Source organism: Gasterosteus aculeatus, chromosome 4, assembly GCF_964276395.1.
Source record: "Gasterosteus aculeatus chromosome 4, fGasAcu3.hap1.1, whole genome shotgun sequence".
Taxonomy (NCBI): Eukaryota; Metazoa; Chordata; class Actinopteri; order Perciformes; family Gasterosteidae; genus Gasterosteus; species Gasterosteus aculeatus.
Window position 1 is genome coordinate 16,846,197 of NC_135691.1, and position 13,411 is coordinate 16,859,607.

The window sequence follows — 13,411 nt, forward strand, 5'->3', positions numbered from 1 at the left end:
GGTGGAGAAGTGATTTGTTTCAGCTACATTTTGCACATTTAGAGATTATTCTGGATGAAACGTGGAGTTCAGCTGACAGTTTTCCACCGCAGGGATCATAATGAATGAAAACACTGAAGTGCTCAGACTTGATGTTTTGTTGGTTGAACTTTCTGTGTTTGGGTTGTTTTCATCTGGGCCATTTTCAATCCCTGCATCATTTAACACTGTTGTGACTCAAGAAGGAAACAAGGAAACTGCACATGGGACGGTGAAACCAGCCAAGCAAGTACCGGCAACAATAACGTTTCTGGAACTAGTTATTAGGAGTTTTGTTTGCTCTATGGATCAACTAGACGAGAAACAGGGTGTTGATATTGTGACCATTAGAGGGGCTATTTTTCTTTTTTATTTGAGAGTCAAGATAACTGTTTTCCCGATTCCAGTATTTATGCTAAGCTAGTTTAAACGCCTGCAGTGTCTTGGTTGATACATATTTAGTGCTGAATCTATTATCTTGTCTGTATATGTATTGAACTGCTTAATAAATGAATACAGGTACAGTAATCATGTTGTAGAACCAATTCGCCTCGGTGGTGTGTTCTATAAAAGATGAAGATATGAATTTGTCCACATTAGTTCATCTAACTCCGACTAAGCCTTCAAGAGACCAATGATGTTTATTACTAAAGCATGAATAAAAAAACGGACCTTTTTTCAATGTCTCCATCCCTAACAAATATTATATTGTATAAATATTTGTTTGGATAAATAAAGAATAATCTCAGTTGACAGTTTTGTGACCAAACAACTGTGGACAAATGAAAAGAACAAGAAAGAGTAAGAAAAAAGCTGCTCTCTGGTAGATTACAGGAATTTCAGAAGATAATCATCCTTATAAATACTTATTTACTGTATGAGGCGGTTTTGGCAATTCCCTAAGCAATCAGAGGGTATCTCTGATTTTCTGAAACGCAAACAAATATTAGAGACACTCATCACCACTGGAGAGATTATCAGCGTATTATCGGCTTGTAACCATCTGGTGTCAAAAAAGAAATGAGTCTGTTTAGCCCCCTATTGTAATCACACCAACAGCGATGTTTCCGTCACTGCTGCTTTTGATAAACAAGATGACAACTGTGATAATGTTACATGTGCTAATGAGATATTTAATAAGATGTCAGCAGAATAAAAGTCCATGCTGAGGCCGTGTGTCCCCAAAATGTCTCCGAATATACCGACATAGCGACTTTGCATATAGTCAACAGAACTGTTGTTGCTGTATTGACCACAGCCACCTTGTGACGTGTAGCGTAGTGGGATGAACACTGGGATTCCCATGTTGTCACCAATGCAATGTTCATGACATTTTATAGCATATTATTGAATAAGTATATTGTACCGCTGCATGTTATCGAACAGAAAGACCATTTTGCGAAATGAACAATAACCGTACAGTAACATCACTGTTTTCACCATTAAACAAAACAACATCAAACATCATTGAATTGGACTGATTAACACTGTGGATCATCTATTGACTTGGAACTACTGAGGTCCAACACAAACGGCCTGGGGGGCTTTGTTAGCTGTTGGACGCTGTTGAAGTTCATAGGCTCATTGGAACGCTGCTAATTTGGTTTCATGACCTAAAATAATGCAAAATAAAGTGGAAAAGGCCTTTTTGGGGTTGGACGAAAACAGTTTATACTGTTACCCAAAAATTCTCATCACTAAACACTTTCAGCTTTCAGATTTAGAACAAGGAGTAGTTTTACATTTCTGGGATGACGGTGCTGAGCTAAATATGAAGCCAAAGTCAGCAGACAGCTAGCTTAGCTTATTGCAAAGACTGCTAATTCATCATCGAACCATCTTATTTCAAAGATTTCAAGGGAAAGATAGTTGAGAGGGTATTAAAAGACAACTTTGGTGATGTAGACTGGCTACTGGCCGTCCTTGCCTATATCTACATCTCCAGCCAACACAAACCGGGTGCTCAGGTCAGTGTTCGTTCTTTCCCTGTGTTGCGCTCGTGGGTGCTATCGTCAAGCTAAATTAAGCTAAGCTAAGCTAAGCTAAGCAAACCTGCCGCATTAGCCTCATATTTAGCGAACAGACACGAGAGTAGAATAAACCTTCAACTTTGCAAGAAGAGTACTCCCTTAAAATGTCAAACGTTTCCCGTTGACCGACTTGTTGTCCTTGATGTTCGTTTTTAAAGCAGCTCTGCATTTTCAGGTGATGTTGAACATTCACACTGTAAATAACTATGAGACAAGAAATACATTGATATACATTTTTTTTCCTTTTTCAAAGTGATTAGTTCTGGGTCTGAAGCTATCATTTATTGCATGCGATGGTTTAAATTTTTCAGGCATTTTAGACAAACCCATACTGGTTCAAATCATCCAGAAATAAAACCCTCAGCAACAAATGCAAATTTTACACGTTAAATAACACATTATTCTTAAAGCCAAACCCTGGTGTCATATCATTAACGCCAGTAAAAAGCACGTGGAAACATTTTGATTTTACGAAAAACAATCTCATATTTATACCAATATGGTATGGAAAAATCATTTAGATTAATTCTTTGTTCTTAAATAAATAGAGCAATTCCCACAGACACAAAAAGAGGCACTTGAGTTTCAGTTTTTTTTGTCAAAGTGAAAAGTACTTTTCACATCCACATTGTCTTCCATACACATTCCGCGATGGTCGAAGGATCCAAAACTTAAAACAAACTCATGCTTGATGTGCTGGATTCATAGAGACCATAGACACAAATCCAGATTTTAAAACTTCATGGCACTGGTGAAAATAGGAGAAGACAAGCAGCGACTCCTTTTTGTTTTTTAAAGTGCCACAAAGGGTTAAAAATATGATTATGTTTGGCACTGTGTAAATGCAGCCATGGCCTGTGTATGGACACACACTCATAGACTGCATCAGTCTCTCTTAGACACACACACACATACACACACACACACACACACACACACACACACACACACACACACACACACACACACACACACATACATATATATATATACATCTATATATATATATATATATATATATACATACATATACATACATATATATACATATATATATATTCTTATTTCGCTTCCTCATTCATTAACATTAAATCATTCACAAAACACTGTTTCCAGGAGTCACAGTATGTACAATATGGTACACAAACATCTGTATTGTTCGGTCAGGCAATGATTTCTAGACTTGACAATCAGCATAACACGAATGCATACTAACGACACGACACGACACATGTTTGGGAAGCGTCTACAAGATACCCGGCAGGTGATCTGACCTCATTAAGAGATGTACGAAGTTGTACAGACTTCTTCTGACATCAGGGCGGAAAAGCGCATGTGAGATCTTCACCCTGTTTACCCCATCTGCCTGTGGGTGGGGGCTTAATCAGGCGCCAAATCGCAGCGAGTCTTGTAGTTTCTTCCCCTTGTAGCGGTTTGACACCTCAGTGGGTGGATTACTGTGGGAAATAGAACTGTGAGGAGTTTCACAAAAAGCCCGTAACCAGTGAGAGAAGAAGCCGACAAATGCCTTTTCTGATGGAGCCAGGCTCCATTTGTAGGACCGACTTGTTCCGCTGAGCTGTAAACTTGTAAACCAGGTGTTGTAATACTCGGCCGCGCTAGCTTAATGTTGCCGTTACAGAGTCTGTGCATCTTAAGTGTTTCGACAGATCCAGATCACATGTGAGCTGCTCGATGGCAGCAGGACAAAGTGAGACAACCACTAATGCTCAGATTCATTTGAACGTGTAAAAATGTTTGCCATAAATCCTCAGAATCTGCCAAGTATGAAAAGCTGACATTAAATGTCAAATTCATTATTACGTTCTTTAATGAGGGAACTAATAATTTAATTCAAAATCTATGACACAGTTTGAAAACATTTATGTAGACTAAGAACTGTTTGAGTAATTATATTTATATTAATCATACATTTTTTGTCATTAAAACTTGGCATAGTATTAACTGGCTACATCGGAGTAAAAATTTAAAAATCTAAAATTTGACTAGTTCCAATGTCTAACTTTGCCTCGTGACGGATTACTGTTGTTTAATTACCGGAGGGACAGACCCACAGGTAGGTGAAGCAGAAGACTAACTTCAGCCTCCATCAATCCAGCTCTTCTGGTCCAAGCGGAGCCTCGTTCCTCTGCTGGCGTGCTGCTCATCTAATGGATTGGACTCCACTTGGATCGATAGCAGCCTGAGGCCTTCGCTCTCGTCCCAATCACAGACACATTTGGAGGCCGCCGCTGCAGCAGATGAGGCTCCGTTGAGCTCCTACCTTCAGGCTCCTTAATCACGTGAGCCGCTCACATTCCTTTTTGAAAATGATCCCGTCTTTGTAAAAATACTTTTTCTTATTTCTATTCAGGGCAGAGGGAGTTTTATAACAGCTATTGTCCCTCGGGGGATTGAAGCTACCTGCACCGATGTCAAGTTGCACCGGAAAGCAGCGTCAGCCAAATGTTTGATGTGCTACGTGGTGTTCTGTAATTCACAGTGGACATCCCTAAGACCTAATTGTAGGTGTATTTCTAATTTATCCATCCAGTCTACGCCGTTACGTTACAGCGGGTGGTGTCGGGTCGTTTGAAGGATCCCAGTGGGAACCGAGGCATTGTTATCAGTCTCATCTCACTTGTTATCCCAGTTCTAGCTCCCAGGCAAATGTCTTTCTCTCTATTTCTGTTTCTGTTGTGCATATTGGCTGGGGTCCAGTCTCTACAGCAGGTGGGCCTCTAAGCGGAGCCAGTGCAGTCCCTGCCTGATGTATCTCACCAGCTCCGTCATGCTGCTCTGCTGACCCAGAGGCTCCATCACCGAGTCCAGCTCCAGGAAGAACTCTAGGGGAAAATGAGGGGGGGGTTACTGAGGGTCTCTCTATCTGCTGCTGCTCGTGCTGAAATGAAACATATGACGGTAGCAAGGTGGTGTTGTTTCTATCTGAATGCACTTGTGGCATCCACTTTACATTTGAATTAAACTGTATGTATATATATATATAAATAAATTAAAAATATAGTTATTAATATTTAGGGCGCTACAGAAATCCAGGAACCTTATAATCACCAGGAACGTCTTGGTGAAAACACTGCCAATGTTAAATCATGGTCTCTATATATACACATGCATATACATACATGTATCTAAAAGGAGAGACACTGTGTCATGCTTGGTTTTCGTGGGACAAGTGAGAGAACGTGTTTCTGTGTTTCTACCCGCCTGCTGTTGCAGTGGGCGTGGAGGCCAACCTGCCCTGAGGTCATCGGTGGTCCTACCTTGGCTGTCGGGGGCCAGCCTGTCGGCCGTCTCCCAGTGCTCGTAGCTCCGCAGGATGTTGTTGGTGATGTTGACGTGACTGGCAGCCATGTGGTGAATCCGCTGAGGAATGGCCACGCTTCCTGACGAGCCCGGGGCTCCTCCAGACCCTCCGCTGCCGGCCGGGGAGGGGCTGAGCGAGAGGGGCGACGGGGTCCCGTTAACCCTGTAGAAACAGAGGCGGTGAGTGCCGGTCGATGGGCAGCGTCTGTTTGCTGGAAGGGCTTTTGATTGTACTTGATAACAAACAAAAGGGAAAGCGTCTACCAGAGTGTGTCACATCATTTCCCAAACAGACTTACTGGCGTCAGGGAGGCATCTGCTGAAAACCGTCTTTATTAGTTTTCTGTTTTCTAAAGATAAGACAGCTAAAAGCAGCTTGACCGATGTCGCCAGCGCAGAAGAAGAAAGGCATTATTTTTAAGTGGCTATGCGTAAGAGATGAGAGGTGGACGGGGAAAAACAACAGCAAAGAAATCATCAGAACAACGACAGAACAAAAAGGCAGGAGATGCCACGGGGATAACAAGCACTATACTTGTAACGGAAAGCAACAAGCTGATCAAAAAAGGTCCCATTACAGCAGCATTTATTGATTTTCTTTGGCCACTTGGAGGCAGTGGAGCACAAGACGGAGATATAATCACCTTATAAAGTCGGACAAACGCGTTCGTAAACAGTCGCTTATTTACAGAAAATACTCTTTTCAGCCACCTGAGGAATATGAGTTTGATATAAACTCACAGTTCCACACCCTACGTCCCACAGTGTCATATCCAATTCCTAATTTGGTCCAAAACAACCAAATCTCTGGTTCCATGAATTCTTAGCGAACTCCGTTTAGGGTCCGGTCTGGATTATTTGGACGTTAGCGTGTCCTGAGGCAAATATTCAATCTGCTGTTCGTTGCTCGGCAGGTAGAGCAGCGGGTTTTAAAGCTTTTGGCGTGTGGAGGAAGATTTGCACAGTCATTCGGAAAACAAGAATCAAAAGAGTCTCTCTTCATTTATTTTTGATGGAAGGGAAACAAGGTGAAGCCAGTGAAGCCGGCTCTTACAAGACAGTAAGTTAGCTAAACAAACCAGAACAATGAGCTAAACAGCACTAAAACGCTCCTCAGCGCAGTGGAGAGGGACAGCAGATTCTGATCATACTGTGTGTATGGGGGGGGGCTTTCACATTACATGGAGTCATTTGATCCCCGGGCCGGGCTCACTTAAGGTGGGCGTTGCTATTAATGTGGACCAGCGGTTCTTAATCCCCTTAAGTCTTGGTTGAGTGGCTGCTGAGTGAAGTAAAGCACTTAGTGGTACATTGTTCTACTGGTCCACCGACGTTAGCCAACATATCAATCAACAGCGCGGGTCGGGGCTTTTAATACTCGCACGCGTCCGACCCATAATGTCCCAATTGAACAATTGAACCACCTGACCTGCAATAAGATGCGTTAATTCACCACCTGGAACCGATCATAACTTAATGACCCGACACCTAAACCCCAGATATGTGATAACACAGCAACCACTGGAATCCAATTCTATAAATAGTATAGTAATAACAACATTAGTTTTTCCTAATATTTATCTGCAGAAATACAGCATTTAAATGCTGCTGCCCATCAATTATGGTGGAAATTAAACGCACTGTTGTTTTGGCTTTTGTAGGGAAGTATATCAAATGCAACACAGCAGTGATGGTTGTCAGTCCAAAGGGCTTTTATGAGTATTAAATGTGTGTCTGTTGTGTGTGTGTGTGTGTGTGTGTGTGTGGCATTTCTGATATTCTATGAATAGTAACATTAGTCCTGCTGGTACAAACTTCTTCCGCTGTCTCGCACAGCTGGGTGTGTGTCTCTGGCAGTGATGTAATGTCTGTGATGTGGCCTTGACCCGCGCTGACCCAACGAACGCCTTGTGCCTAATTCCCACTCCAGAACACACACACACACACACACACACACACACCCCACACACACACACAGTCTCTCTGAGCTCCAGCCCTGCTGTTGTGAAGCATCAGAGCTGTCCAAACTCATTAGCTTCAGATCCACAGCTCCTTCACCCCTCTCCTCCTCCATCCATCATCCCTCCCTCCATGTCTCCTTCTCGCCGGCCTCCAGACTTCTCCTCCTCACATCTACAACAAATCAATCCCTTTATTTGCTTCCTGAGGGGTTTGTTTGAGCAAGCGGCTGTCAGGGGCGCCATGGTATTTTGAAGCCGAGCTCCGGTGCATTATAAATTCTCAATTATCTATGTGACTGAAGGGGAGGGAGACTGTGTGTGTGTGTGTGTGTGTGTGTGTGTGTGTGTGTGTGTACTCACTTCCCATTGATCCTCCAGGGAGAAGGTTCTTGGTGGGAACTCTTGGCTGAATTCTGGGTCACAGAAAGACAAACTCATTAATACGTGTTGGTTATTATTTCTAACAAAGAACAGAGAGAGCCTGGAGGGGGAAGAAGGAGAAATTATAACATGTATCACAAGCCATAATTTACAGATTCTGTCCGAAAACATGAAGCTAAAATTAGCTTAGCACAAAGGCTGCAAGCGTAGAAACAGCAAGACCGTCTCCATGTGAAGGTAACACGATCACAGTTTGGGTTTTACCCAAGTGATGTTTACCTGGTTGCTCTGTTAGCACAGCCCCCTTTATAGTCTTCATACTAAGCCAAACAATCGGATAGTTGTAGCTGCATACTGAGCAGACAGCTAAGACAATCTTCTCGTCTAGCTTGGAGCAATAAAACCAGCAGATTTCACAGATGCCAAAAGTTCTCTATTTATTTATTGATGCATTTTGTGCCAAAGCAATGATAATTGACCCTCAGTTTAGCCCACATACACTTCTGTTGTGCTCACTGTGTGAAGAGTTTTGAAAAAGTGATCTAAGTATTGAGAAATGTGTTCTAGCGACTGTAAAAAACTGTAATGGGACATGTAGTTAAGTTACAGTTAATTAAGTTACATTTTAGGTGCTGTTTGTCTTTTGATATGAAGCGCTGCTTTCACTGTTTTTTTTTTATTGTATTTTTTCAACATGTACTGTATGTACACAGCCTGAGCGCACACACACACACACACACACACACACACACACACACACACACACACACACACACACACACACACACACACACACACACACACACACACACACACACACACACACACACACACACACACACACACAGCTAAACCCCCAGTCAGCCCCTTCCCTGGAATCCAATCCCATCAATGCAAATGGCTCACTGTGATAATGACATCCTCAGTAATTAATTTAACCAAATGTAATTAATCAAAACAAGCACATTAAACCCGAACAATCCACTGTGAGGATTGATGGAGCTAATTAATACATTAATATCAAAGAAAAAGAATGGATTTTAATAATGTCAAGCAAAATGAATGCACAGGCACCATACGAATGAATATGAAATGTATTTGAAGGATTGTAATTGGCTTTATATGTTTTTCAACCGCAGAGGGAGGAAATGACAAAGAGAGCAAGTCATTGTCCAAAAGTGTGTCTGTATGTGTGCGTGTCTGTGTGTGTGCGTGTCTGTGTGTGTGTGTGTGTGTGCGCGTGTGTGTCTGTGTGTGTGTGTGTGTGTGTGTGTGCTACCTTGAAGTACTCCATGAGCGATCGGGAGTACTTGACAGCATGGTCTTTCTTCAAATGGAACATCCTCAGATACAGCAGAGACAGACAGCGGTTACTATGGAAACAAAACCATTAAAGAAGGCAGATGAGTCCTCTGTGCAAATCCGCTTTAAAGCTCCATCCTCACTATTATTTTCATGTCATCCACACAAAAATGGACTTCAAACAAGCCACACAAGTCCGCCCGGATTTGGAGGAACTAGAGTGAAGCACAGAATGTGAGAAATGTATATTACTAATACAGGATAAAGTAAAAGTACACATCTTTATGATTTCAGTCATTGACGCCCAAGCGGAACACACGGGTTAAAAACAAAGAGTAACAGTGTTTTAATATATTATATAAAATGTTACATCAATTCAAATAAATTAAAAACGAACTATACACACATATATATTTTTTTTTCTTCCTTTTTTCACTGACAGCAAACTCTTTAGTGTAACTACAGATCTTTGAATGTGTTTTCGTCCGTCTCTGCTGAGTGGAGCCTCACATGCAGAACAGCCCACCAGGAAAGATCCGGCTCATCTGTTCCACGTCGTGCAGTTAGAAGGGCTTTCTGAATCAAACACTAGTACGGGTGAACCTCACACAAGTACGACTAAAGAATATAAAAAATGACTCCGCTTGCATTTACATTTCAGCACAATTTGGACCAAGAAAAATGATCAGGCAGCATGGCAGCATTTTGACCATTGTGTCCTACGTGCAGTATTAAAGCTAAAAGTCCACCAAACTAATTATTATTATTATTACTAACTAAATGATTAAAAACTAAAAATATCTTAACATTAGGACACAATTCGTAGACCTGGTGTTTGGAGATTCATGAACTCAGTACTTCTTAAATCCTTGGTATGGATAATGTGCTCAGCACACACACACACACACACACACATAAACAGAGAACGGTCATACCATAGCACAGCTAGCTTCTTCTCAGCGACGGTGGCTGAATGGCTGGTGAAGTTCTTCAACCTCATGGCGTACCTGCAGAGAAGAGAGGCTCATCACATCTCTGCGTAAACATCTACTCATCGGTGAACCGAGGTTAACATCACACAAGGAGCTGCTCTCTCTCTGAGCCTAACGGATGAAAAGCGCTGACATGGCAGTCAGGGATTCATTTCTTTTATTTCCACCCTGCTCAGGTGCCCTTAGGCCGGACAAGCTACGGGTCAGCTTCCCCGTCTCTCTGTTGATGGATGAGCGCAGCCCCGAGTTCCTGATTAGGTATTTCAAAGATGCTGTGGGGATCAGCTGCTGCCGCTCCAAATGAGATGCAGCAGCGACAGGTGAATCAGGTGGGAGCGCTGTCATCTTTATACTTCATTGATCCCCGTGGGGAGATCCTTGTCCTCCATCCTGGAGGTCAAAGGCCATAGTCACGGGTCAGCTGGTGGCGACGCAGCGTCCTGCCCAAGGACACTTAAGCAAGGATGGATGAGTGCACACAAGCAGGGCTTGAACATGAGTCCTTCAGGGGAAAGAGTCTCCCGCCCTCCAGCACCGTGCCATCAGCCTTCAAAGGAGGCCGTCGCTTGTTATTCTCACTTTGCTGTCTTAACAGTTGCGCCCCGGATGGGCTGCAAGACCCGCAGAGGTCCCCAAACGCACACCTGCTTGTTAAACTGGGCTCCTTAGCAGCTCCGCGGGTCTCTGAGGCTTCAGACAACAAAGATTCAAACAAATAAAACACAATGCTAGCGAGTCCGGACATTTCTGAGCAGAGCATTGGCTTTGTGCTAATTAGACTTTCGTTTTCATTCCCAGACTCACATGCGGATTAGTCATTTTCTGCAGGGCAGAGAGGGGAACCATGGAATATTATTGCCCCTAACAAGCTAAATGTACATTAGGTCGGTGAGGTGTAATTATAGGGAAATGTGCGGTGGCAGTACACACGGGGAGAAGACACTCATCGGGACACTTGGGGCAGGGGTAGAGACGGTGTGCCGGGAGCTGCAAGGTTGGTGGTTTGAGCCCCGGTCCCTGAGCAAGACACCTAACCCCTAAATGCTCCCTGGGCCAAAAATGTATAAATACCAGGGGTTAAAAAGTGACTTGTACTGTAATGTAATAATAGAACCAATGAAATGCAGCATACAATCAGCGGGTGTAAATAAAAAGGTCCCTCAGTTTGCTGGGGTCCATGTACATGGAGCAGACTAGTGCTCCAGGTTTTGTCTTTTTGAACGATGTGCAGCACTATAAAAATGTAAAGCCTTTTAATAAACAGAATCATATGTGGTAATTTCCACTCAGTACCCCACATGTATATTTCCTTGCAACAGATCTTACATACTCTAATGTAGCTTAGATATCATGTATCTATCTTAGTCTTCACTCGACCAGGTCCCCTCTGTGTCCGTACCTGATGAGCTCCACAGTCTCAGAGTACATGGTGTACGGGGACTTGGCCTCCAGTGGATCTCGCTCCATAGCATTCCCGCACTCTATGAAGGAGAGGGCGCCGTCTGCGTAGTTCACCGCTTTACCAAATTTATCCATCTACGGGTGACAGAGAGACGGGCGGGTGAGGGACGGAGAAAAGGGCCAAACAGGTGAAAGAGTTTAAAAGAAAAGTAGCAGAACAGAGAGACAGAGAGAGAAAAGACAAAGGCAGGATAAGCAACACCTGAAGAGCATTGTGCCACACACACACACACTCCCACAGAAAAATAAGTAACGAGTTAAATAAATCTAATTTCACTGATGGGGAGGGGATCAGATCATTATTTTGATATTGTATAATCTTGCAGACATCATCAGTCCTTGAATGCAATGTTCCCCAAGAGACAAATGGTGCAATAAATAACACACATTATACAGTGCGGCACTTGAAGTAAAATACATTTTCATTCCTTGGAGACTCGCTGAACACACACACATACACACACATGATCAACGACAGAGACACACACACACACACACACACACACAGACACAGACATTTGGTGTCATCAAATCATTTTCTTGCCGTCTGTTTGTCCGTCTCCCGATGCCGACCCTATCTGATGGAGGACGGAGTTGTAGATGTGTGTGTGTGTCTGTGTGTGTGGACAAAATCTTACCAAAGCATCGGCCTTGTGCTTCAGTCTCTTGGCCTCCTGCATGTAGTAGTCAGCACAGTGGACTCTAGAAATAGCACAGGAAATAAAATACATATATATATATATATATATATAGCATGTGACAACAAATAAATAAATAAAATCCTGCAGGAGGATTTACATAATCACTGGCTAGTAGCTTTCTGTGGGTTGTATACAGAAGCCTACTTGGGTTTACACACCTCAGGCTCAGAGTAACAACATTACATGTTGTTTCATGAATAATGCAGGAACCCTTTTGGGACAAATAAATAAAATGATGTATCATCTTTTCTCTCGTTTTAACACAACTGGACCACGGGTAAGGTTGTTTAAATATTTAAAAGCACCTAATATGCAGCATGGTGATGGCTGTCCTCCCTGAGTCGTGTTAATCCTCTGAACCCCGAGCAGGACGAAGACCTGTCCCACTATGCCAACGAAGGAGAGACCTCCAATGGCACATCAATATCCATTATCTCTTTAGTGCATATAACACAGTACCCATGCCATGAATCCAGAAAGGACAGAAAGTGGAATTGCTTTGAAACCTCCAGGGATCTGCAGTTGGTCACATGACACAGGCAAACCAATCACTAGGGATGGGTTTGGCTTTTTCCCGACGTCGGTGCTAAACCGATACTTTAAAATGATACCGGTGCCTAAACCATTTTTTTTCTTTAAAAAGCGACAATTGACATGCTTTTTTTATTGCCAAGGCAAATTTTGTCAAACTGTATAAACAGTATATTGTCTGTTTAAAGTATACTGTATATATAAATACACAAAAAAGCTACAGCATCAAACTTTCTAACTTCAAACTATGAATAATAATAATATTAACTGTAAGTATACTGTAAAAACAATATTTTACAGTATACTTCCCAGAGTGTGTTTCCCCAGAAGTATATATTGGTTAATTGGAATTTGGGGAATATTTATCATTTCATTTCTAGATTCATGCTCGTTGTGCAGGAAATAAAGATATGTAACGTATATTGAAAAGCATTTATGTCGGATTGATGCTCCTTGTTTCTCTCGATTTATTGACGTCATCATTGCAGCAGGTGCAACACAGAGAGCTGCATGAGGCACGACAGCGTAGTGTTTTTCTACAGGGTGATGGAATTTATTATTTGTATATTTAGTGTATTTAGTTAACGCTGCTTAAAAAAGATCAAACTCCTGCAGTGTTGGGAACTTAGCAACTTTCAGCTAGCTAGCAGCTAGTCTGGTATCAGTGTGACTTGCAGTAGAGGAAGGTGACACATATCGCTGCTTGTTAA

At 42.4% G+C, this 13,411-nt stretch overlaps 1 protein-coding gene across 1 annotated transcript in view; it reads right to left on the reverse strand.

Moving 5' to 3' along the window:
- Positions 1-2,508: 2,508 nt before the first annotated feature.
- Positions 2,509-13,411, reverse strand: part of aff2 (AF4/FMR2 family, member 2) — a 118,638-nt gene continuing 107,735 nt past the window's right edge. The window contains exons 20-26 of the mRNA XM_040174066.2: positions 12,108-12,171; positions 11,408-11,544; positions 9,952-10,023; positions 8,994-9,087; positions 7,694-7,746; positions 5,330-5,535; positions 2,509-4,894 (exon numbers count right to left, since the gene is read on the reverse strand). Of these exons, the coding sequence (XP_040030000.2) occupies positions 4,773-4,894; positions 5,330-5,535; positions 7,694-7,746; positions 8,994-9,087; positions 9,952-10,023; positions 11,408-11,544; positions 12,108-12,171 (748 nt within the window). The 3' untranslated portion in view covers positions 2,509-4,772. The remainder of the gene's footprint in view (positions 4,895-5,329; positions 5,536-7,693; positions 7,747-8,993; positions 9,088-9,951; positions 10,024-11,407; positions 11,545-12,107; positions 12,172-13,411) is intronic.